This window comes from Sorex fumeus, unplaced genomic scaffold (assembly GCF_029834395.1).
Source record: "Sorex fumeus unplaced genomic scaffold, SorFum_2.1 ptg000007l, whole genome shotgun sequence".
Lineage (NCBI taxonomy): Eukaryota > Metazoa > Chordata > Mammalia > Eulipotyphla > Soricidae > Sorex > Sorex fumeus.
The window spans coordinates 32,849,378-32,875,375 of NW_026606064.1; the positions used below are offsets into that span (position 1 = coordinate 32,849,378).

A 25,998-nucleotide genomic window follows, 5' to 3' on the forward strand; every position below is an offset into this window, starting at 1 on the left:
AAGCCAGAAAAAAAATTTCCATAGAGTTCTGGATACAGCAGGTGACAGAGATGTGGTTCCAGAATGAAAACAGGACAACTATGTGAAAATTTTCAAAAAGCACAGCGTGATCACTAGTCCCTTCTGCATTGCTCAGCTCTCAGGACAGAGAGAATTACGAAATACCAAACAGGGTTTTGGGGATTTCTTTCTTTGGGAAATAGTAGAAGTCAATGAAATCAGAACTACAAATACGTCTTCCACCCTACATAGACACCCACCAATTGGCATTTCTCCTATATGTACACCAACTTTATAATCCTCTTTTATTGTTTTATTCTTGAAAAAGAGTAGATTGTCAAGAATCACCAAATATGTAAGAACATCTGCAACATACAAGGAAAAGACTTTAAAACACAAAAAGGAGCTAAGAGAAAACAGACAATAGAGGGAGCAAACACAAAAATAAAGAAAAACAAAACAGAGTAATAGCCCAAAAGGCAAAAATATGACTCTATTTATATGAGGGAATGATGAATAACTAGAATGTCAAAACAAGAAAAACTCCAGAAAAAGATGAAAAATCATCAGAGAAGAGAGAAAAGATGAAAATTTACAGGAGCTAAAACAAGTAAATTTTCTCAATTTGAATGCTAAGGATGTCTTCAGACCTATGGGTAACAAGAATAAATGGGAAAATGAATATCAATGAATAATAAATTGTGAGTTAAGTTTCACTAAAGAGAAACAGGAGAAAATTCCCAAATTTTGCTAATGAAAAAAATTAAAGATTAGGAATCATAGAGGCACTGCATTATATCACAACTGTGAGAGAGACGGAAAAATAGAACAACACTTTTTTACAAAAATTATGGAAAATGTGAACAAATTTTTTCAGGGAAAATGACTTTTGATTTTGAAATCCATATCATTTAATCATTTCTGAAGAAAGAAATAACTTTTCAGAGATTTGGAACTAGTACAGTGGTTAGGACGCATGCACCCAAACCAGGTTCTATTCTGGATTCCCTCAATCATCAGTGGTGCATAGTTGTGGCTCTATGAACTTCTGACACTGAAAGGATGGCCCAGTGAATCCTAGGCACCACACAACCTGAGCAGCATTGCATCTTTGGGCCTTTACATTAAATGACCAGTCCAGTTGGTCAAAATTCATAAGTAGGGCTCTCTGGTCTCCTGAGTTCAACATGAGAGGACTCCAAAATATAAAATAACTTTTTAATATTAAATATCCCCCTAATTGATTGCCTATCCTTTTCCACAGAAAATTACCTAGATACTATATTATCAAAACTGAAGTAGTAATCCATGAATAGAAGAAATGTATTGCAGAAAGTATTATGTTGACCATTCAAGAAGATAAAGAGAAGACCTAGGATAACAGTCAAAGTGTGATATGCTTTTTAAAAATAATGGCAATAATAAAACTAAAGTTCTAAAGGATTTCTTGGTAAAATTTACTAATCTAAAAAGTGTTCTGACCTCTTTCTTATGCCATGTACAATAGTCAAATCAAAATTGATTAAAAACTTCAGTATCAAACCTAAATACATAGAGAAAAATGTAGGCAGATCACTACATGACATTGAAGCTAAAGGTATCTTTAAAGATAAAACAGCACTAATCAAGCAAGTTGAAGCAAAGATAAACAAAAGGGACTATATTAAACCAAGAAGCTTCTGCACTTCAAAGGAAATGGTGGCCAAAATACAAAGTCAGCCAATGGAATGGGAAATATTATTTATCCACTACCCATCTGGTAAAGTGATAATATCAAAGATATATAAGACACTGGTGGAATTTTTCAAGAAAAATAATCTAACCACATCCAAGAAATGGGGAGAAGAAATGAACAGAAAATTCCTCAAGGAAGAAACACAAAATGGCCAAATGGCACATGAAAAAATGCTCTACATCACTAGTCATCAGGGAGGTACAAATCTAAATAACAATGAGATATCATTTCACACCACCAAGAGTGACACATATCCAAAAGAACAAAAACAACCAGAGCTTGTGTGAATCTGGGGGAGAAAGGGACTCTCAATCATTGTTGGTGGGAATACCGACTGGTCCAATCTTTTTGGAAAACAATATGGGCATTCCTCAAAAAGCTATATATTGAGTTTCCATGTGTCCCAGAAATACCATTCAGGGAATATTCCCTAGGGACCCCAAAATAATGCAGAAAAGCCATCTACACTTCTGTGTTCATTGCAGCTCTATTCATAATAGCCAGAATCTGGAAACAAACAGAGTGCCTGAGGAGAGAGGACTGGATAAAGAAACTATGACACATCTGCACAAAGGAATACTAAGCAGCCACCAGGAAAAATGAAGCCATAAAATTTGCTAAAAATGGATGGGCATGGAGAGTATCATGCTGAATTAAGTGAGCCAGAGGGAGAGGGACAGACATAGAATAATCATACTCATTTGTGGGATATAAAAAATATACAGTATGAAATTAATACCGAAAGAAGTAGAAACAAGGGCCAGGAAGTCTGGTCCATGGTTGGAAGCTTGTCAAAAGTAGGGATGGGGGAGGCAGTTAGGACAGAGAAGAGACTACTATGACAAGGAGAGTTGGAAATGATCACTTGGACAAGAACTGAGTGCTGAAAGGAGGTAAGGGGATATACATTACACTCTTTAAGTAACAATATTGAAAAACATAATGCCCAAAATTAAAGAGTGAGAATGAAGACAGAGTGAGAGAAAGAGAGAGAGGAGAGAGAGAGGACAGAGAGAGAGAGAGAGAGAAGGAGGGAGGGAGGGAGGGATGGAGGGAGAGAGAGAGAGAGAGAGAGAGAGAAAGAGAGAGAAGGAAAGGTGGGGGGAGGGTGGTGGGAGGGAACCTGGTGAAGGGATAGGTGTTGAGACTTTGTATGATTGAAACCCTTTGTAAGTGTATATCTACCAGTGATTCAATTAAATAAAAACCAGTGTTTTTATTTTTTTATTTTTTTCTGTGGGGAAGGGATTTGGGTCATATTTGGCTGTCCTCAGGGGTCACTTCTGGTGGTGTCTAGGCACCAAATGTGATGTTGTAAATTGATCTAGGGTCAGCTGTGTGCAAGTAAAGCACCTTAACCCATGTACTATAGTCTGTAAAAGAGATCATTTTTCAGTGAACTTTTTCACTTTTATTGAAAATGTGTCAATAACAGTTATAAATTCATTAAGAACTAAAGTAAAAAATAGAGGGAAGAATAAATTGGGGAGGAATGTCATGTAAGAATACATTATATGGGGCCAGAATGATGGTACAATGGGAAGAGTGCTGCCTTGCCCCCCCCCAGATTTGATCCTCAGCATCCCACATAGTCTAACATCCCACAAAGTCCAATAAAACACTTCTAGTGTAAGTATGCATATGTTTCAATCAATTCTTAATGAGTTTTTTCAAGGTTATACATATAATCTAAAGTGTTTCTATTGAAATTTATAGTGAAAAAATAAGCCTAGTATTTACTTCTCTGTTATTGGTATTCATATTTTATGCTTTGTCTTGTTCAATTTGTATCTTAATCAAGTACTAACTCTGTTATTTATTTTTTTAATCACATGGTTTATGTTCAAATTTTACCAGATATTTCACAAAAGAAAATACAGTGGGAGAGAACAGGAGTTCAGCAATGGGAAATCTGGCATTAAAACCAAGCTTTAATATTAGTTGGTTATCTTTAAACCAACTATATAATCTTTCTGAATTTCATACCCATTTTAAAGGGAGAATAATAACATTTCATTAACAAGAATACATCATGGGTAGCTTGCCAGGCTTTACTGCTCCTTCATTAACAAATTTACTATTATTGCTTCTGTAACTAGTATACAAAAGTTTTAGTGAGATCTGTGAGTCCCCATGCAGGAAGCACTGCACAGGAATTAAGACACTTGTCTTGCATGCTTCTGACCCCAGTACCGTTTCCAGCACATTCAGGACCTCTGAGCACTGCCGGGAGTGAACCCAGAGCACAGAATTTGTCTTGAATGCAGCCAGGTAAAAAAAAATGGAAACAAAACAAAAATAAAGTAGCCTCTTTCTATCCCTTTCCTGACCTCCATGAAGAGGTCATATTTCTTTGTAGTTGTCTCTTTTCTTTGCTATCACGTCGATATATTCAATAGCGATTAGTGAGTAATAGGAAATCTATGACTAAAAGCAGTCTTAGGTTGTTTTGTTGTGACAACAACTTCTTCAAACAAAATAATTACTGAGAACACTAATTTTCTCTGAGTAGATACCTTTCAAAATATAGAAAAACTAATGAGGATACCTGGGCCTATGAAATCTCACATAGGACAAAATTTCTGAAATCTTTCCACTCTTCCTTCTGATTAAAGGCAAGACCTATGAGAGGCAATCAAAAACGGTCTAAGATGGAGAGAGCTGTAGTTAGAGTGAGGGAAGAAACCCTTCTGGGGGAAAAATAGACTAAGTTAAAACACAGTTCAGAAAATCTTACTTCTGTCATTATGATGAAAGCAAACCTTGCAGCAAGGACATGCCAGTATTTCTTAGTATGGTCATACTTCTGCTCATGATCAGGAGGCAATCTGTAATCTTTATACCTGAAAAAATAGAAGTTAATGCAAAACATTAGCTGTTGCTTCAGATGGCTGTTAGTTTCCTCACTGTACTTCTTGACTTGTTTTAGCGGTCAACTTTATGAGTTCATTTTTGTCTAAAAATTCTAAGAAATGATTGCTTTTCAGATTCAGTTTAGCTCCAAAATGGTGACATTAACAACTCTAACACCAGTTCACTTGCTCTTAAACACTATGTTATGCTTCCTCAATAGACAAACAAGCAAACAAGGGATATCCATGTAATTATTATATCTTAACATATAAAAACTATGAGTAGATTTATTCATATAAATAATATAATTATATAATTATACATATATATTTAAATTCCAGGTTAAAAATATTCTCACATAGAAGAGACACAGGCTTTACACTTCTTTTCTGCATGGTTCAAGAAATTCTTTAAATGGAACAACTGGTGAAGTGACTACACTAGTATTTCACTCTCATAATTTTGAAACATACAAGGTTAAATTCAAGTATGTTAAATACACATAATAGCATCTTGTTGCGTGATCAAGATTTATAACAACACAGACCCATGAAATATTATTAGTAATAAATCTTTTCAAAATAAAAAAATAAAAAGTTGCTACTACATTTTCATGTATTTTTCTTTAGTATATAGATATTCTACTTTTCTGTATCAGTGCCACATAATGTTTGATTCTAGAATTTTATCCAAGATTTTTAATTACCGGAGTAAATTCTTTGCATTGTAAACCATGGTAGAGGGAATTTATTTATTTATTTATTTATTTATTTATTTATGCTTTTTGGGTCACACCTGGCAATGCACAGGGGTTGCTCCTGGCTCCGCAATGCACAGGGGTTGCTCCTGGCTCTGCACTCAGGAATTACTCTTGGTGGTGCTCAGGGGACCAAACGGGATGCTGGGATTCGAACCCGGGTTGGTCTTGTTCAAGGCAAATGCCCTACCCACTGTGCTATTGCTCCAGCCCCGATAGAGGGAATTTATTATATAAAATGAGCGTAAGAAAATCTAAAAAGTTTAAAAAGGCAACCTGCAAGTAGTGAAGTTTCTCTTTTCTGAAGGTGTTGGTTGTGTTGTGAAATCGGCTATGAGGAATACTGACAGGCTGTTATTGACATATCCTTTCAGAGGTTCCTGGGGATCTTCTGAGTAGATATATCTGTAAACTAAACGAGGAATGGTGTCCGACGTGAATGAAATGATGTAGGCCTAAAGAACAAAGCAGAAGGAATTAGTCAAAAATCTAGCTTTTTTTCCTTAAAGTCTCATAAGTGCCACATGGATGCAAAATTATTAAAGTGCTATAACAAATCATGTTAACTGGGGAGATAGGGAAGAGAGAAAAAGAATATTTCTCATTCTTGCTTAAGCTCTACATTGGTGTAAATAGCATATTTCTTTAGATTAGTTGAGTACATTTAAAAACCACTTGGCTTTGTGTGTGGTAGATTAAAAAGTAATAGCACTTTATAGTCATTATGCCCATGCATTTTTCAGAAATATACACAACGTGGGCAAACTTTGTTTTCGAAAGATTTATCATTTCAAAATATTTTACTGTTTTTGGGGATAAAAGCACATATGCTACTGTCTCCTAATTTTCCGAACTACACCTGTAACTGGGCTGAAGCGATAGCACAGCAGGTAGGGCATTTGCCTTGCACGCGGTCGACCCGGGTTTGATTCTTCCACCTCTTTCTGAGAGCCCGGCAAGCTACCGAGAGTATCTTGCCCACACGGTAAAGCCTGGAAAGCTACCCGTGACATATTTGATATGCTAAAAACAGTAACTCAAGTCTCACAATTCGTTGTGAGACATTACTGGTGCCCACTCGAGCAAATCGATGAACAACGGGAAGATGGTGCTACACCTGTAACTGCTTTGTTTTTGTTTGAAATTCTCATTTTTGTTTTACTCTTTCAACTAACCAAACATTAATTTACTGAATAATTATGTTAATTTTGTTCTCTAATTTGATTATGACTATATCTTTATTCTTTGTATTTTCTATTGACATATGTTACAGGCTCAGCCATATTTTCTATCAATTGTTTGGGGGCCATACTTAGTAGGTTAGCTGGCCATACTTACTTCCAGTTCTGTTCTCAGGGATCACTCCTGGCAGTTCTTGGGGGATAAAATGGGGTGACACGGATTAAACCATAGTTGATCTTATGCAAGGCAAGTGCCCTACCTGCTGTATTATCTCTCTGCCCCCTTATTATGTTTTTAAATGAAACAAGCGCTTTTTGCTTTAGATTTTTCTGTGCCTGTGATTTTATCTGGTTCCTACTGGTTTTCTTTATTTTCTTCCTTTAATATTTTTGCCTTACCTGGTGATGCTCAGGGCTTACAGTTTGCTCTGTTCTCAGGGATCATTCCTGGAAGTGCTAAGCGGATCATTTGTGGTGCCAGGACTCAAACTATAGTTTACCACATATAAACAAGTGCTGTCATCCTTGTACTACCTCTTAGGCCATGATTTTTATTTTTGTCGAATATTTCAATTAAAATTTTAAACACTATCCTTTTGACACTGCTTTGATTTTCTCTGCTCTGCTGGGGTCATTAGTCCCATCTCCAGGGCCTCCTTTGTAAGCTCTCCAAACTCAAGGCCTATTTCTGCACCACGCTGAGTGACTTGGGGTAATTAAGGCATATTATTAGAAGAAGTCTGTATTGGAATAAATTTTACCTGTATGTAGCCAGCCCGGCCGAGCCGGATTCTATTCCTCTACCCCTCTCGGAGAGTCCGCAAGCTACTGAGAGTGTCTCGCCGGCACGTCAAAGCCTGGCAAGCTACCCATGATGTATTCAATATGCCAAACACAGTAACAACAATTCTCACAATGGAGACATTACTGGGCCCACTCGAGCAAATCGATGAACAACAAAATTTACTTAGAAGTGAGAATACTGGGCCAGAGAGATAGTAAAGCAGGTACAATGTCTATTTTGTTCCTTGCATGCTACTGACCCAGGGCTCTATCCTCAACACCCCATATAGTCTCTTGAGCCTCACCAGGAGTGATCCCTGAGCACAAAGCCAGGATAAAGCCTTTAGCATTCTGGATATGTCTCTAACCTCCATAACCTCACTCCACCCCCCAAAAAAGAAGTAAGAAAGCTATCATTAGGTTTTCTTTTTTTGCAATTTTATAAACTTCAATTTTTATACATTGCTATCAGTAAATGTGCATATTGAATTTCTGACTGAGGACAATTACCTTTATTTTCAATTTTAATAAAGGATAAATGAGGAAATGATGTAGGTAACATGTTATTCATTGGATGTAGGTAACATGTTATTCATTGGTAACATAAAATTTTATATATAACCAAGGTGAGGTTTTATTATTAAAATTATTTGTACTATTATTTACTTTATGTCTTACATATGCTATGAAACTAATAAAATATTCTGAAAAGAACAACTTAAAATTGTTCTGATCTTTCTAGGAGATTTTTATGTCATAGATTTACCTGTGTTTTTTTACTGCATACAAATTTAGGGGTGTTTTATATCTTTATGAATTTTCATCATTATGAAAAGACAGTTAATTGTCATTCATATTTTCCAAGCCCTCGAGCAGGGAAGGGGAAGTATACAAATTCATCCCATCAATTTATGTCCACTTACATTAGTTGCAACAGAAAGGAAACCCATTGTTTGGAGAATGTCTTCCCAAACACCAATGCTATGAGCTTTAGCAGCTACAGGTCTTCTGTACTGAGTAGTAAGTTTCCAGGCATCAAGTCGTATCTCTATAATATTATTCAAGAGTGCAAGAAGAGGAGCCAAAGGAAAAGAAGCCACAAATAATGTAACAAATCCAAACTGGATAACTGTTAGGGAAAAAAAAATTCAGAAACTCATTATTTTGAAGGATAAAAGGGTAAAGGAACACAATTTGCCTAACTCCTGGCACTTTCTTCATTTTGGAGGAATATACATCAACAAAACACTCCAGGACTCTTTCCACCTGCTTATTCCCTCCTTTCTGGAAGAATCATAATCTCTTACTGGACTTCCTAGAAAAGGATGAGATACTGTGCATGCCTATTGGATCCTGCCCTGCTGTTTCTTTTGAATGCTGCTTATCTGAAAGATATCAATTTTTTTGTTGTGTTTTTCTATAGGTCTATGCTGGTCTAGCCTCTATATTGTTATTTTTATACTGGTGGAGTAATGAGTTGTTCTCATGACAATCGATCTACTTTGTGAAATCAAGGAAAATGCCTGACTCATGTCATTGCTTCTGATGGTGTATAAAAGTACACTCAGCAACAAGTCTTATGTTTTATCTTGTTTTGCTTTGTTTTGTGACCAGGCCCAGAGGTTCTGGGAGCTACTTTAGGCATGATACTCTGAACCAGGAGTTCCACATATAAAGTTTGTGCTCCATCCCTTTGAGCCATTTCTATGAACTGCAAGTAAAAGTCTTTTTTTTTTTCCTTTGGCTTTTTGGGTCACACCCAGAGATGCTCAGGGCTTACCCCTGGCTCTGCACTCAGGAATTACTCCTGGCTGTGCATAGGGACCATAGGGGCTGCGGGGGATTGAACATAGGTCAGCCATGTACAAGGCAAACGCCCTACCCACTGTACTATCGCTTTGGCCCCTACAAGTAAAAGTCTTTTAGATAAATAATTACTTAGCATTTGAGGATGCTAACAGAGAAAAGGGCAGTGTACAGCTTGCTGTTTCAGAATCAATGGGAAAACAAATCATGAAAAACATCAAAAACAACACATAAAATGCATGCTGGCAGAATACACATTTTCTCTATTGAAGTATTCTGTCCAGGATCTTTCGTACTCTCTTAACACCTTTTTATATTTTGGGGTCACACATAGTGGTGCTAGAGGACAGTTTCCATCAGTGATCAAGGACCATGTGGCCAGGATCAATCCCAGGGTTCCTGCATGCAAAACACGCAGTCCAGCTTTTTGAGCTAACTGTGGTGTTTTTGACATCTTTTAAAATGTTTCACACTCTTTACTCCACTAAGAAGTAACTGTTAGGATTTTTTTCCCTTTTGTTTACAACTCTGATTTGGATGAAACACGGAAATAGCTAGTCTAGACTTTCCACATGAATGAAGAAAACTAATAAGAGATACTGAAATTGTATTTCATTGAAGGAACAAAGAATCTTCAAGTAGACCTTTATTTTTAGATGAATCTCGAGTATTTCCACATTTCAATTTTTTTTCAAAAGACTTCCTCAAAAACATCAATCCAGTCATATACTTGGGTATTTTTTTTTGGGGGGGAGCACACTTGGCAGTGCTCAGGGTACAATCCTGACTCTGTGTTTAGGAATCACTCCTAACAGGCTCAGGGGACCATACCAACTGTGGGATATAGAACCCAGTTTGGCATCCTGCAAAGAAATCACCCTACCCTTGTACTACTGCTCCAGTCCTGCCATATACTAAAGCAACTGAACAAAATACCTTCCTTTCTGTCTTTTTACTGTACCAAAAAACACAAAATTTATAAGTAAAATGTAGAAAAAGCTTGAACTTTTTAAGTTCAAATCCCAGATGGCTAGCAAAACATTTTGAGACCCATTGCAAGATGATTAGTCTACACAATATTTAGTATCCTCAAAAAATGCAGCAAATAATTACTTCAACATACAGTGTTTCAAAATTAAGAATAAGGTACATAAAATATCCAAATTAACCTCTTATTGTAATTTAAATAAATGGCATATTTTAATTTGTGGTAACCCCTAAAATATTTGTGCACAAACCCAGTTAAAACTTACATATTAAAAATATAGCATTAGCATCCCTCAAGGTAGGAATAATTTACAACAATGGTTGTAATAATTTTACAACCAAGCACAGCGGGTAGGGTGTTTGCCTTGCAAGCGGCCAACATGGCTGACCTGAGCTCAATTCCTTTGCCCCTCTCAGAGAGCCCAGCAAGCTACCGAGAGTATCTCACCCACACGGCAAAGCCTGGCAAACTACCTGTGACATATTCGATATGCCAAACACAGTAACAATTGTCACAATGGAGATGTTACTGGGCCTGCTTGAGCAAAATCGATGAACAACTGGAGGACAGTGACAGTGACAGTGACAAACTTTTTTCAATTTGTCCTAAAGCTATTTGAATCAACGCATCCCATTTCTATTATAATGGAGAATAACAATTTCAGTTTATCTCTTTCATCCCACCAAGATTCTAGGGGTCTTAAGAATAGATTGTAAAAATAGTCCTTACAGAAGAAGAAAAGGTCACCTGATAGAAAATATTCTGAGAAAGTCATATAAGTGGCCTCAATTATATCTTTTCATTTACCATTAATGACTTTCTGAACAGTTGCTATGTGTGACATGTAGGAAGCAAGGTTAAAAATATGGGGGAAGGGGCTGGAGCTATAGCACAGCGGGTAGGGTGTTTGCCTTGCACGCAGCCAACATGGTCGACACAGGTTCGATTCCCAGCATCCCATATGGTCCCCCAAGCACCGCCAGGAGTGATTCCTGAGTGCATGATCCAGGAGTAACCCCTGAGCATCGCCGGGTGTGACCCAAAAAAAGCAAAAAAAAATATGGGGGAAAAAGGCCGAAGTGACTGTATAATGTGTAAAGCACTGTCTTTGCATGCAACAGACCTGGGTTCAAGCCCAGGCATTCTGCATGGTCCCCTGAGCACAAATATTTGGGGCATAGCTTCCCACAAACTATATATTTTTTAAAAATTTCATTTTTCTTAATCTGAGAGTGTGGTTCAAGACAGTGGTTGGATATTACCTGTTTCTAAGTACTCATTGAATAGCTCAATAGATCCAAAATATTCAAGGTCATGGTCTTGTTCCCAGCGAGTGTACAGCTTTTCAGAGTTGGACTTAGCTTTTCGGCTTCTCCACCAATTCATTGTAATGCTGTTGAAAGTGACCCCAAAATACATACAATAGAGTTAAAAAGAATTGAGTCAGCAGACTAGAATGATGAATCTAGAAACTTCCAGTAAAAAAAGAGGTCGAGCAGTGAGCTAACAGAACAAGTAGAGATAAGAGTGCATTTATGTTCAAGTCAAAGTTCAGTGTTATTTTCATAACATTTGCTAAGGTCAAAAAGTCTTTTACAGGGTTGATTAAGAAAATTAAAAAAGCCCGATTCTCTTGATGAAAATATATCTACTCAGAGACAGTTCTGTTAAAGAGGATGTGAAAACAAGGTCACCACTGAACTATTTTACTCTTATGTTGTCATGATAGTCAGGACACTTAAAAAAATAAAAAATTATTCACAAGAAAAGATATGCAACAAAGAAAATATAAAGCTCATTCAACACAGGAAAATATATGCAACATCCTAAATGAAATACTAATTAATTTTTTTCTATACTTCAAAAAATGAATGTATCATGATAATTTTGGTCTCCTTTGAGAATCAAAATGTTTTTTAATCAGAAAAATCTATGTGAGGCCATAGAGTTAGTACAGAGGCTAAGGCTCTTGCCTTTATACGGTCAGCCTCAGTTTGATTCCAGGCACTGTATAAGGTTTCCAGCACCAGCAGGTATGATCCTAGAGCACAGAACCAGTAATAAGTCCCTAAGTACAGCCGGGTGTGAAAAGAATGAAAGAAGGAAAGAAAGAAAAGAAAAGAAGGAATGAAAGAAAGAAAGAAAGAAAGAAAGAAAGAAAGAAAGAAAGAAAGAAAGAAAGAGAGAAGTAGGGAGGGAGGGAGAGAGAGACAAGGAAGGAAGGAAGGAAGGAAGGAAGGAAGGAAGGAAGAAAGGAAGGAAGGGAGGGAGGGAGGGAGGGAGGGAGGGAGGGAGGGAGGAACGGAGGGAGGGAGGGAGGGAAGGAAGGCCAGTATAAAATATCATGTTAGCAGATTTTAAAAGAAAATGTAAAATTATGATAACAAAGCTATGTATTTCAAGCACCTATTAAAAGTTATTTGTGATAGAAATAGCAGAAAGAGAGAAAAATTCTCTGAATTTGATTAAAGTTATCTACTAAGATCTTGAAAGTTATCTACTAAGATCTTGGGGATAGCATTATTTCTAATAGAGAAATAGTGTAAACATTCTCTGTAAAATGAAGAAAAATAAAATATGTTCATGATTACATTCACTACTCTACCTAAAATCTAACCAGAACAAGGATGAAAAGACAAAAGAATTGGAAATAAAGAAGAAAGTTGGTTATTTACAGTAATACTACTGAATTATCTGCATAGAAATCCCTAATAAAATTAGACAAACAATTTAGTTTTATAGAAATACTTGATAACTAAACACCACAGATTAGAAAATATAATTTTAATAAGATCATGAAATGGAGACAAATACTAAATGTATCTAGAAATTAATCTAACACGATTTTTAAGACTTATATTGCAGAGGTATATAGACAGTCGAGGGGTAAAAAATTTAAGTTACATTTCTTGCATGCAGCTAAACCTGGTTCAAGCACCAGTACCACATGCACCCAAAGCATCACTGGGTATGGCCCTGAAGATCCCTGGGCACAGCCAGAGCATTCTCAGGCTCTTGCTTTGCACTAGCATCTGGGATGACCTAGAAATGCCAGTGGAATACTGGGGTCTCCTGAAGATCATTTCGGTGTAGCCCCCTAAAAACCCCTACAAGCAGAAATTTAAATCTTTACAAAGTGATTAAATCCATAATAGTTTCATAAATAATAAGACAACATTATAAATACCATTATATTGACTGAAACAACTGAACTATAACATAAGTTAAATGAGAAGGACAGACTATTTTTTTCTTATGAATTATGACAAGATGGACCTGTAATTTATAAAGGAAGGTTTCTAAGTTTTAAGGATAACAAAAATATTTCTATAGATAAATCTGTTGGTAAAACTTGCTCCAGAAAACAGCAAAACTTATTATAAATCCACATTAATAGAGACTGTTGTATTGCTGCAGGGATCAAAAAATCTCCGCAGAGAATGAAGATTTAGTAAAAGCCCTGCTCTTGCTATATTACATAAGGGGTACTGTAAATAGATCATGAAGAGTAGTAAGAGATACGTTCCAACAAATGATAATCATGTGCCCACATGTGTAAGACATTATGTTTGAACTGCCATATAAAATTTTCCCCCTATATTAAGAATTTAAGGGCTCAGGATGTGGTTCATTCATAGCCTATGTGATTTGCATAGAAGGCTACAGGCTTGAACCCTGACACTGTCCCACATCAATCAGAGCACAATCCTTGGTATGATTAGCTATAACCCTACCTGCCACAAGTATACTCCTATGTACTACAAACAAGTGTGCCACTTCAAGTTCCACACAAAAAGTGCTATAAGCACAACAAAGAATTTAAGAGAAAAAGACAATAATGTTAAAGTGTATAGAAGTCAATCATACATACGGATAAACAGCTGCTTTAATGTTTCCAACGAGCTGCTTCCCAGTCATTATGATAAGCAACTGAGTTGTTAATTCTATTTGACAGCCTTCAGGATCACACTAGTCAGGAAATAAGAAGAAAAACAACTGAATGATGACAGATGCGCTTTCACACCAACTTAAATATTTTAACTCCAAACCAGATTATAAGAACATGAATAGCTATGGTTGGAACGCATATTAAGAAAACACAAAAGAGATTTTTAGTTCAAGAGTATCAAGCATGATCCCCAATGAATGACAGACCAGTAGCATAAATTCTGCCTGGATTGCATTAAGTAGGTCTCATTCTTAGAAAATTCTCAATCTCTATAACTGAGTTAGGATTCAAAGTTGCTATTTTCTCTGGCTACACACTGATTGATTTGCAATCACTGATCTGGTCTAATTCTATAACCTTTGATTGGTATTCTTCCACATCAGAGAGACACACCAATTAGAAATGCTTTTTTTTCTTTCTTTTTTTTTTTTTTGGTCACACATGGCTGTTCTCAGGGCTTACTCCTGGCTCTGTGCTCAGGCAGGGCTCAAGGAACCATAATAGTTGCTTAGAGTATAGAATCCAGGTCAACTGCATGCAAGTCAAGCTCCCTACCCACTGTATCATCTTTCTGGTTCCATATTTATGCATTCTTTAGAGAAAATCTCTAGAAATGTATCTCATTTTACAGACCACAAAATAGGCACAATTAAACTTTTATTCCATAAGGATATGAAATGTGTATTAGATGACAGAACCCTAAGGCCTTTACTCTTCATGGATAGAGTCCATGTATTAGCTTTGTCTTGCAATTTGGAAAAATCTGAGTTAGAGCTAGGCACTCCAAAAGATATTTGCTTAGTGGCTAGCACTGAAACCACAATCACCTCTTGAGGGGTTTCTTACCTCTTCGTTTCTCCATGTATTAAACAAATATACATATTTTCCAGGATAGCCCACAAACTTTCCTTTAAAGAAAGTTATATAGAAGCAGGACGAGTAAAAATTTACAAAATGAAACAGGAACATTTTCAAGGTAAGACTGCGTTCATACTCCTGGTAAGTTCGAGGAATTTCTGGCAAGTGAAAAATACCAAGGTTTAATACTAAGCCATCTTGATTTTATTTTAAATTTTGTAGATCCTGGAAAAAAGTGGTATCTAGTCATCATTATTCTGAATGTCTCTTGTTATAACCAAACTAATATTGAGTTATAAAATGTTTGTCCAAATTAATGCCCCAAATTAGAGAGAGAGTATTGGGGGAATTGTCTGCTATAGAGGTAGGGTGAGGACTGCAATGTGTATGTGTGTATGGGGGGGAGTATTGATACTTGGGACATTGGTGGTGGAAAATGTGCACAGGTGGAGGGATGTGTGTTCCATCATTGTATGGCTGAATCTCGAACATGAAAGCTTTGTAACTGTATCTCACGGTGATACAAAAAAATAAAAAAGTAATGTGAGTTCATGCCCAATTCAATCAGCTTAACCAATGGCTGAACAAATAGCAGTACTCCTACATTATTTAATAATAAAATAAAATAAATAAAGTATTTGTACTAAGCTTTCTTTAAAAAAAAATTTTACTGCAGTTTAGGTAACAAAGGTTACCATAACGTTAACCTTTATAGCTCCTATGTACGAAGTTCCTGCAGTCATTCAGAAGTCCCTCCACCCCTGTCCCTGTATTTCTGATCCCAGAGACTCAGTGTTCCCCTAGTGAACAGATCAATTGAAGATGTATTTCTGATACTAGAGACTCAGTGTTCCCCTAGTGAACAGATCAATTGAAGAAGAATTCAGAGTGGTAAAATATTTGGATGAAGTCACACAGATTATGAAATTCAGACCCACAAAACATCAAAGAGTTCTGTGTTCTTCTGAATATATAGTGTGGGATACTATAAACACCGATAGTCTTTCTGTAAACTAATACAGGTTTAAAAACGTAATCCACAACCTGAAACTGCATATTTTGATAGGATATAATTTGAAGAATACATGTTCCCCATACATAAAGGGTAGCTGGCAGTGGTTTTGACAAAGCCGTGTTCCTGTTTCACTTTATCTAAGCCCCTTTTTAATTAACTTCCCGCCCCAAGTAAGACCTGGAGAGAGAAATGCATTCCTTTCGAAGGATGTGGAGAAGGTGACCATTTAATGGACTGATGTGTTCTAGTTATGAAGGCAACTCCAGAGAACAGTGTCTGCTTAGCAAGAGCTGATTCACTATCACTATCACTATCACTATCACTATCACTATCACTATCACTATCACTATCACTATCACCCTGTTGTTCATCAATTTGCTCGAGCGGGCCCAGTAACGTCTCCATTCATTCCTGTCACATGCTAGTGTAGCCCGATGACATACTGGGGGCTCTTTCAGGGTGAGAGAAATGAGGACCATCATTGTTACTGTTTTTGGCATATCGAGTATATTACGGGTAGCTTGCCAGGCTCTTCTATGTAGGTGGGATACTCAAGAGTTGATTAGGTATGAGGAAAAGATGATTTGGGGGACAGTTTTCTTAACACTTGATGAATTTAAAGATTTTTAAATAAATATCTAAATCTTATGAAGGATTTTGTGGGAATATGAAATTCCCTAGATATTTCTGGTCTTGAGCTATGGAAAAAACTTAATATCCATCAAACTAGTAGTGGTTTCAGTTTTCAATTAAAAACTCAGCCTGAGAGTAATTTTCAAGTTGTTGTTTCCCTGTGTCATTACCCAGGTGGAAGAAATTAAGATTTACCAAATACCTTTCTATTTCAAGCTTATTTAAGACGTAAACATTCAAAGTAAAATCTAACTTCAGGCCTTTTGTGGTGGGTAGAGAGAAGAGAGGATGTAGTTAAGTCGTGACTTGACTGGCATTGGTGTATCAGCAGGTATTTATGTTTATTTGTTTTTCCTTCCCTTGACTCTTTTTTGATACCAACAATGAGCCAGGTTCCTCTTTGGGGCATGCTAATGAATGGCCAGCTTACCCATTTTTGTAATCCAGACAGATAATTTATCATAAAAGAAATTCAAGATCAAGATGACAATAAAGTTCAAGCATGATCCAGTAATCGATGTAGCTATCTGCGGAGTAATGATTGTCTTCACTTGATTTAAGGATGATTCACTTTCGATCAAGGAAGCAAATGTAGCAAACACTGAGAGACGGTATATAATCACAGCTACCATGCACACAATGATAAGACTCATCTGCAGAAAGGGAAAAAAAATCATTGGTCACTTTGGTTTCTGCACCTCCATGATTGCATGTCTCTCTGAAACAAACAATTCTTTTCAAAAAAACAAACCGAGCCATCTCTCTCACCAAAGAGGTAAGGAAATGAATGCTGATAGAGTCACAGGGTTAGAGACAAGACATATGGAAGCAGCTGGATAAATCTAAACTAAAAGTGTCCACTGCCCATTCTCTCAACCAGAACTTCCCAGACTTATTTAGCCAACCACCCCTTGTCCCCTTACCAGAATCAAGAAAATCTACCTTAAGAGAACAAACAGAAAAGGTGCCCAATAGCTCCTGATGCTAGTATCATCCCTCTGGATCATTCTACCACCGCCATCCCCACCTACTGCCCCCCCACCTTCTTCCAGAAAAAAAAAGTACCAGTCTGTGGCCCCTTGGAACATCCCACCACTTAGTATACTGCTGGGGTGGGGGTGGGGGTTCTATTCTGAAAGTTGAGGAACTGAATTGAAGTGAATGAGTTAGACGTAAATGAGAGAATTCTTTCTGTGAGTACAGTCCAGAATATTTATCTTCAGGACTCTCTGAAATTGATTCCTGCTTTCCTCCACTCTCTATTTTATCATCTAAGAAAATGAATTTCAAAGGGAAAAACAAATCTTTAACAAGAAATGTTTCTGGTAAAATATTATGGTTCAAGAGAGACTGGTCAGATTGATCTACATAATCATCTACCAACTATTTGTACTTTAACAACTATGGACCTTCTCAGAGGGTAACAACACCACTCCCCCTAAAATTAAAGGACAACTACAAGAAACAACAAACTGAGAAAGAGAGGGTAAAAACAGTATATCATGAAGGAGAAATCTAATTTAATTAATCTAATCTAATCTAATCTAATCTAATGCTCCCTCAAAATGGGATATGTTAATTAGGTTTTCAAGTCTTTATCAAGGTGAGAGTAGACTTTAGTAGTATGTCTGTTGTGATCAAATAGTATGTGATCAAATAGTATGTTTTTTTGTGATCAAATAGTATGTTGTGATCAAATGGTATGTTTGTTGTGATCAAATGCATTTTTAATTTTTTTACTTTATGCAGGTATATTTTATTTCATGCAGGTACATGAAGTGGAAATAAAGATAAATTATATTCTTTTCTAAAACTACCCTCTATAGGGGCTGAAGTGATAGCACAGCAGGTAGGGTGTTTGCCTTGCATGCGGCCAACCCGGGTTCAATTCCCAGCATCCCATATGGTCCCCCAAGCACGGCCAGGAGTAATTCCTGAGTGCATGAACCAGGAGTAACCCCTGTGCATCGCTGGGTGTGACCCAGAAAAGCAAATAAATAAATAAATAAATAAATAAAACTACCCTCTATATGGGTAATCAGATTGTTTGTTAGGACTGGAGAGATAGTACCAGTTTAAGGCGCTTGCATGTGGCCAGTCCCCCAATTTGATCCCCGATACCATATGAAACCCTGAGCAGAGATGGGAAAAGTCTCCAGTACGGAGCTGAGAGTTGCATCTTAGCTCCACTTGGTGTGGTTAAGACCCCGCCTCCCACCCCTGCCCCCCCAACACACACACACACACACACACACACACACACACACACACACACCAAATTGTTATACTGTTTTGGTTCCTAAGTTATTTCCTAAGTAATGAACATTTAAGAAGGGGGAGGATCCTCCCAGGATGAGAGAAGCATGCTGCAAGTACACTATAGACCAAACATGATTGTCACCCATTGCCTCTTTTGCAAACCATAACACCCAATAAGAGAGAGAACAACTGCCACAGAGGCGGGGTGGGATGGGGGGAACGGGGGATGGGAGGGATACTGGGATCCGTGGTGGTGGGAAATGGGCACTGGTGGAGGGATGGGTATTTGATCATTGTATAATTGAAACCCAAGCACAAAAATTTGTAAATCTACAACTGTACCTCATGATGTCTCACTAATAAAAAGAAAAAAAAAAGATAAAAAAAAAGAAAGGAGTGGCTAGGCTTTAAGATAAATTAACTCTCTTACCTCAGTTCTTTTTCTGAAGTTTACTTATATGAATAATAGTTTATGCAAGAATATATTCAAGACGTAAAGGAAAAAAAACTGAGAGAAGGGGAAAAAGGGAATCAAGGGCCTTAGCTGTCAAAATGTTGAGATAGTCTTATTGAGGCTCTATGGTATGTTAGCATTGGAAAAGGTGCTCACCGAAAATGCCACCGTGGCTACTGATAAAAAGTACCATGGAAGACGTTTACGTAGAGGCAGATAAGGCTCCATTTCTGGTAACTGTGAAGGAAGCATAGTAAATTAAAAACCTACCTTCAAAGTTGGAACTCTTGGAACTGAAAAATCACAAAGCAAAAAAAAGTCACAAAGCAGTTAAAATAGAAAACATTAAAAAGGGGCCCCTGCATCTTATGGACAGCTCCATTCTACCAATAGTGTCTTTCCTTTAAATAGACATATAAAAGGCTCTGAGTAGCAATATGAGGCATGATAGATACACATTGCTTCCCGAATACTGACACTACAAGTCTGGTAGGTAAGAAATCAAAGATCAAATGCATAAGACTGCTGTCTGTGTGGACAACCCTTAGTAACATTACAGTTATATTCCAATTAAATTAATTTGAATTTAGTTGAACTCTACTGCTCTGTAGCTCTGCACAAATAAGAGTCAATATCTATTTATTAGGCATTACCTACAAAGGATTGCAATTTTTTTTAAAGCAAAAGGCCTAGGCTTTTCCATCTTCCTGTATTTTTATAATCACTAATGGAGAGGAGTAGTTATATAAGTTGACCGTCTTTGCTAAATCAGGGGACAGACACATATTACTCAATATAAAGCCACTACTTGACTATGAACAGAAATCCAAAATTTTCAATTCTATTTAAAAATAAGATTTTATAATTAAGCAAGTTCAAGGAGGGAAGCAGGCAAATAGAACTCAGTAGGCAGAACAGGTTGTTCAAGAATGCAATAAAGCCCCATGATGCATGCATGTGTGCCTTTATATGATTGCGTTCAGATGAGTTCAATGTGCATTATAAGAGCTCATGTAAATGTCTGCATATTTTTAATATCCATGTGTATGTTTCCAGGCATGTATGAGTGTTCCTAGTACACACTTCACTGTGAGAACGCTAATTATTCTTTTATTTTTAATGGCTTTTTTGGGTCACACCTAGAGATTTCCAGGAATTAGTTATCCCTGACTCTGTACTCAGTGGAACTTGAGGGACCATATGGGATGCTGGGGATTGAACCTTGGTTGGCAGCATGCAAGGCAAATACCCTCACTGCTAGACTATCACTCCAGCCCTCTAATTATTCTTAACCAGTGAAGAATCAGTACAACACATGAACAAAAGCTCTCTCTTGATTTCACAACCATCACATCTATATGGCGGTTTTCAACTGTTTCAAAATGTGAACAATTCAGTACATAATTTTTTGGCAATGATGTTTGGAAAAGCCAATAAGCCAGCATTGACTTTTTGTCAATCTTGTGAAATAGTAAAACTGCACATTATACATTACTATGATAAGGTGTTTTAACATGCTCTCTAAATTTCAAACCACTATGTAATTTGCTCATTGATTTTCAGAGTTTCTTTCCTTTGACTTCTTTACTGACTTTTTGATGTAATGTTTCAATACAATTTAATAATTAGTAAACAAACTATAAAAATAATTTTAAGTACCATTATAATAGTGTTTTGAACATAGTATGGAGTTCTACTGAAATGATTGTATGAGATAGTATATTCCCTTTTAATTAACGTCAGATAACACAATGATTATGCATCATGGAAATGTAGCGATCCTAAGAACATATAACCAAAAGTTTTCTCTTTTAAGGCTAGTTATCTTTCATTGTCCCTTGAAAAAGGTAAAAACATACCACAAATTTATTACTCAGTAGCAGCTCACTTTTCTAAAGTTCCCCAAATCTAAAGACTCTTCCTCTCCCCTCCACACCAATAAAGTGATCACCTCAGTATAATCAAGTAAAAGGGACATGGCAAATATGTCAGTAGAGCAATACAATAACTTATAATCCACTAATATAATACTTTTTTGTGCATATTGCTCAGTATGATTTCTATGTATATACACATAGATACACAAAAAAGCTTGTAGCATATGCACTAATAATCATTTACCTTTTATTTCACTTAGTATTAAAACCATCTTATGATGTAATGCTTTGGGTCTGTGTCAAAATTTAATGGCAGAGAGCAGTAAGTATCTAGACTAAATAACACTGTCCAATAATTAATATAACTATAGTTGGGTAATGAAAAAATCCTGAGGTCATTAAGTTTTTTAAGTTTTGTCTGTGTCTTAAATATATTAACAACAAGAAGATTGAATGATATGTGTTGTAGAATATCTCAAAAGCAAATTAAAATACACATAATTTATATAAAAAATTTACAACAGTGTATCCACTGAGATATGATGACCAATTTACTTTTTAATCTACCTTAGTAATAACATTAATTTTCCTTTTTTTACACATAGCTTCATATTCAGGTCTCAGCTGAAGTTGCTGATGCTCCTCTTCAAAATCCACCATGTCCCAATCAGATTCTAGTCTCGCCTGTCGTTGTTTCCAAAATTTCAAAAACAATGTGACTATGGGCAAAGAAATGTATAAAAACAAATACAATTCAGAGATGGCGAAACAAAATGTATAAGAGTATGAATGGTTTCTTCTTTATCTTAACAGTAATTTCGATTGCTTGATGGTTTTGTACTATTATGTTAATAAAAAAGTTATAAAATTGTTAGTTTGGAAATAATTACGTGCATAATTATTGAAATGACTCACAATATAAAAAACATAAGATGGGCCTGAAATGTGGTTCAGCAGTAATGAAGATGCAGCATGTGCATGAGGTCCTGAGTTCAATTCCTGGCACTGATTCACATTGCCAAGTGCAATCCCTGGTACTTCCAAGTGTAACCCACCACAACAAACAAATTTATCACCTAACATTGCAACAAATGTGTTTTACTCCCCAATGTCCCACTCCCCACTGTAACAACAATAATAACAACAACATAATACAAGATAAATCCTTAGACGGCAGTCAGTTCATGTAAGATTAAGTCTTTTTAGGTACATTAGTTTGTGTCTTTATTCCCACGATTTGAAGTCCAAACTTGATTTTTTCCTAACACCATGATTTTGTTAGCAAGTCTTTTACCAAAAAATATTCAACCAATTTTAATACTCTATTGAGATTAAGAAAATTTACGGAAAATATAATAGCCATTTCACAGCACAATCTCATTATATATGTGTATATATCACTACAAATAATCTTGCTGCTGGAAGTATTTTTGTAATATGTATTTGACGTACATATTCATGTCTTTCTAGTGCACACAGAATACTAAACAAAGCAACATTAACATAATTTTAACATCTATAATGTTTCCTTTCCTCTAAGTTCCAAACTTCCAAATAATGTTAAGAAACTATGTACTCTGGGACCAGGTGGATGGCTCAGAGGGTTATATTATATGCTTTGCATTCAGGAACCTTGGTGCATCTCTGACCACCTTCACTGCATTCTGTCTGTTTCTATAAATCAGGTCCTTTATAAATTGTGATTCTGAAGTATTTTCCTGTCTGTGCCTGCCAAAATTCACTGAGCATAATTTTCGCAAGGTCTATACATGTTGTGATATATTTCAAAATTTCTACTTTTTAAGATTTGATAATATATATTATTTATTTCTAATGGTAAATACCACAGCTATTATATATGGATATATAATATGCTTATTTCTTTATTCATCTATTTATGAGTATTTCATTTGTTTCCACATTTTGAGTACTGTAGATACTGTGCTGCAATAAACATCTTCAAGAGCTTGTTTTGTTTAAGCATCAGATATTGAAGTACTACATCATATGGGAGTTCTCTTTTGATTAATTTATTGTTTGGGGTACCAAACCACTGAGCAACATCTCTGGCTCCCTATTCTTTTATTGTAAAGTTTCAAACTGTTTTCCAGCTACACCATTTAACATTCCTACCCATAATATGCATGAGTTCATTATACTTCTCCAGTTCTTCACCAGCTTTTGTTCTGACAATAGTGATTGTGACAATAGAAAAATGCTGATTTTGATTTACACTTATATGTAAATATAAATATATATATATATATATATTTACACTTACCATTTTCATACATCTCTCTCTAGGATATGTATTTCTTTGTTTCCTCTCACACTTAAGTAAATTTCTTTAAATAAAATAATTTTGCCTTACAAAAAAACCCCAAATAAATAATTCAGACTAATGAGTGCATTGTCTATTCTTCAAGATTAACTTTGGTGAGGATTAACACTGATTTCTGATGTTGAAATGGGCACCCAAATAATGAATGGGTTGTCCAGCCCTCATCCCAGGGCCTTGAATTTTTCAGAGCTTTGGGGGACTTTTTGAACTTTGATGCAGTTCTAGGGTACCTTTTCTTTTTAGTAAGTCAAAAAATTTCTTTCCACAGATAGTGTCTCGTGATTATATGAGCATATTTACTCATGATTATATGAGCATATTTACGTGATTATAATGAGCATATTTACTGAAGACTCAAAAACATTATATCTATTTGTATATTTTCTTTGTTTTGTCTTTTAAAATATTTGGATCACACTAACGGGGTCACCAGATGCTACAGAAACCATGTTTGGGAAGGGTGTGAGCTTTGGGAGGTGCTCACGAAATGAGGAAGAAAAGAGGATCCAACCCTCAGTCCTGGCCCCTTGTATATTTGATTGCTGAGTAGAGTTCTTTCTGCACTTTTAAAATCAGGTTAATGGTGTTTCTGTCACACATAAACTATTTTGGAGATTAAACACTCTCAGATATATAGTTTGTAAATATTTCTGTCACTGTTTAGGTGCCTTTTTACTTCACTGTTTAATTTGCTGTACAGAAGTCTTCTAAGTTCCCACATATGGTTTTTTCTTTTTTTTTGATTCTGCTTTTGGGATTTAGTGCCATATTCATGAAGTCATTGAAGACCAAAGTTGAAGTTCTTTTTTCTATATTTTCTATATTTGTTCCTTGGAGACCAGTTGTAGTTACTGGTTTTGGCATATCGAATACACAGCGGATAGCTTGCCAGGCTCTTCCGTGCGGGCGGAATACTCTCGGTAGCTTGCCAGTCTTTCCGAGAGGTATAGAGGCTTTCGGGGTGACCTCTAATCACCCTTGTAGGTGTTACCATATTTGAACCCTATCAAATATGGTACGACAATTCCAGAAGACGGGTATTTGGTGTCTTATGATGTGTCGCGTGGCCGCTTGCGGCCGCGCGGGTCCGGAAAGCGTCCTGGAGTGTGGCGACGGCTGGGTAGTGGAAGTAGTGTCGAGAGTGGAAGTCTGCCAGTGGGATATTTATCTGGGTAGGGTGGGTCTCCTGTGCACAATTCGATCCCTGGGTGGTTGATGGAAGCAGACAGGGCAGGGTAGGGTGGGGCTCCTAATTAGAATCCCTTTGTCACCTGTGGTGGTGGGAGCAAGCAGAGAAGCTCTGTCCCTGGGTCCGCCGAGCCTGGAGTCCAAGGTCTCAGAGAGTTCCGCTTACCTTGTTCTGTGGGTCTTCAGTTGTGCGTGGGTCTCGGCCGGAGCGGCCGTGCGGGTCCGGAAAGCGTCCTGGAGTGTGGCGACGGCTGGGTAGTGGAAGTAGTGTCGAGAGTGGAACAATGATGACATTGTTTTAATAACACCAAACATCAGCCAAGCGGCACAAATGCTGGCCGACTTTGACCGTGAGTGTGGAAAGGTAGGACTACAGCTGAATCTTACGAAGACAATGTTTATGAGAAACAGCCTTGTTCCTGACGCCCCATTCGCTCTCAATGGAACGACCATCTCCGAATGCAACAGCTATGTGTACCTAGGTCGAGAGGTCAACATGACAAATGACCTGGCACCCAAGCTGCGCAGGAGGAAGAGAGCGGCTTGGAACGCCTTCAAGAACGTCGAAGAAATAGCTAAGAGGACGAAGAACCTCCGGCTCCGGGCACATCTCTTTGATTCCACTGTTCTTCCTGCATTAACATATGCCTCAGAGACCTGGGCCCTACGCAAACAAGATGAGAACGCCATTCAGGTCTCCCAAAGAAGAATAGAAAGAGCTATGCTTGGAATGTCACGTTTCACTCAAATGAGAGAACGAATCCGGAGTTCTGACATCCGTCGACGATCAAGGATCAGGGACGCTGTCTCATATGCCAAGGTATCGAAAATCAAATGGGCTGGTCACGTAATGAGATTTAAAGACGACCGTTGGACTAGAGCTGTTACTGATTGGATTCCACGGGATGTCAAGAGACCGCGTGGCCGCCCACCTACCAGATGGTCAGACTTCTTTGTCAAGGTCATGAACGATCGGTTTGAGGCCCTCCATGTTCCCGGAGCGAAGAGATGCCATTGGGCTACACTAGCACGCGACAGGGACAAATGGAGACGTTACTGGCGCCCGCTCGAGCAAATCGACGACTAACGGGAAGTTAAGTGATTAAGTGAAGTGAAGTTCCTTGGAGAAATCCTATTGAGTATTAGTTAACAACATATGTGTGGCATTATTTCTGATATTTATTCTGTATTCTGTTCTTTTTTTAAGTCTTTTTTTAAGTCAATATCAAACTTGCTAAATCACTGTAACTTTGTAATGTGCTTTCAAACCAAGTAGTGTGGTGTCTCCAAATTTTTTATTTTATGAAAATTGGTTTGGCAA

At 37.1% G+C, this 25,998-nt stretch overlaps 1 protein-coding gene across 1 annotated transcript in view; it reads right to left on the bottom strand.

Annotated features, from left to right (window-relative positions):
* Positions 1–25,998, bottom strand: part of ANO5 (anoctamin 5) — a 68,436-nt gene that overhangs the window by 1,179 nt on the left and 41,259 nt on the right. Inside the window, exons 11-19 of the mRNA XM_056106701.1 lie at positions 21,716–21,867; positions 19,428–19,508; positions 16,989–17,211; positions 14,899–15,068; positions 13,975–14,072; positions 11,366–11,496; positions 8,233–8,438; positions 5,622–5,800; positions 4,473–4,578 (exon numbers count right to left, since the gene is read on the bottom strand). Coding sequence (XP_055962676.1) covers positions 4,473–4,578; positions 5,622–5,800; positions 8,233–8,438; positions 11,366–11,496; positions 13,975–14,072; positions 14,899–15,068; positions 16,989–17,211; positions 19,428–19,508; positions 21,716–21,867 — 1,346 coding nt within the window. The remainder of the gene's footprint in view (positions 1–4,472; positions 4,579–5,621; positions 5,801–8,232; positions 8,439–11,365; positions 11,497–13,974; positions 14,073–14,898; positions 15,069–16,988; positions 17,212–19,427; positions 19,509–21,715; positions 21,868–25,998) is intronic.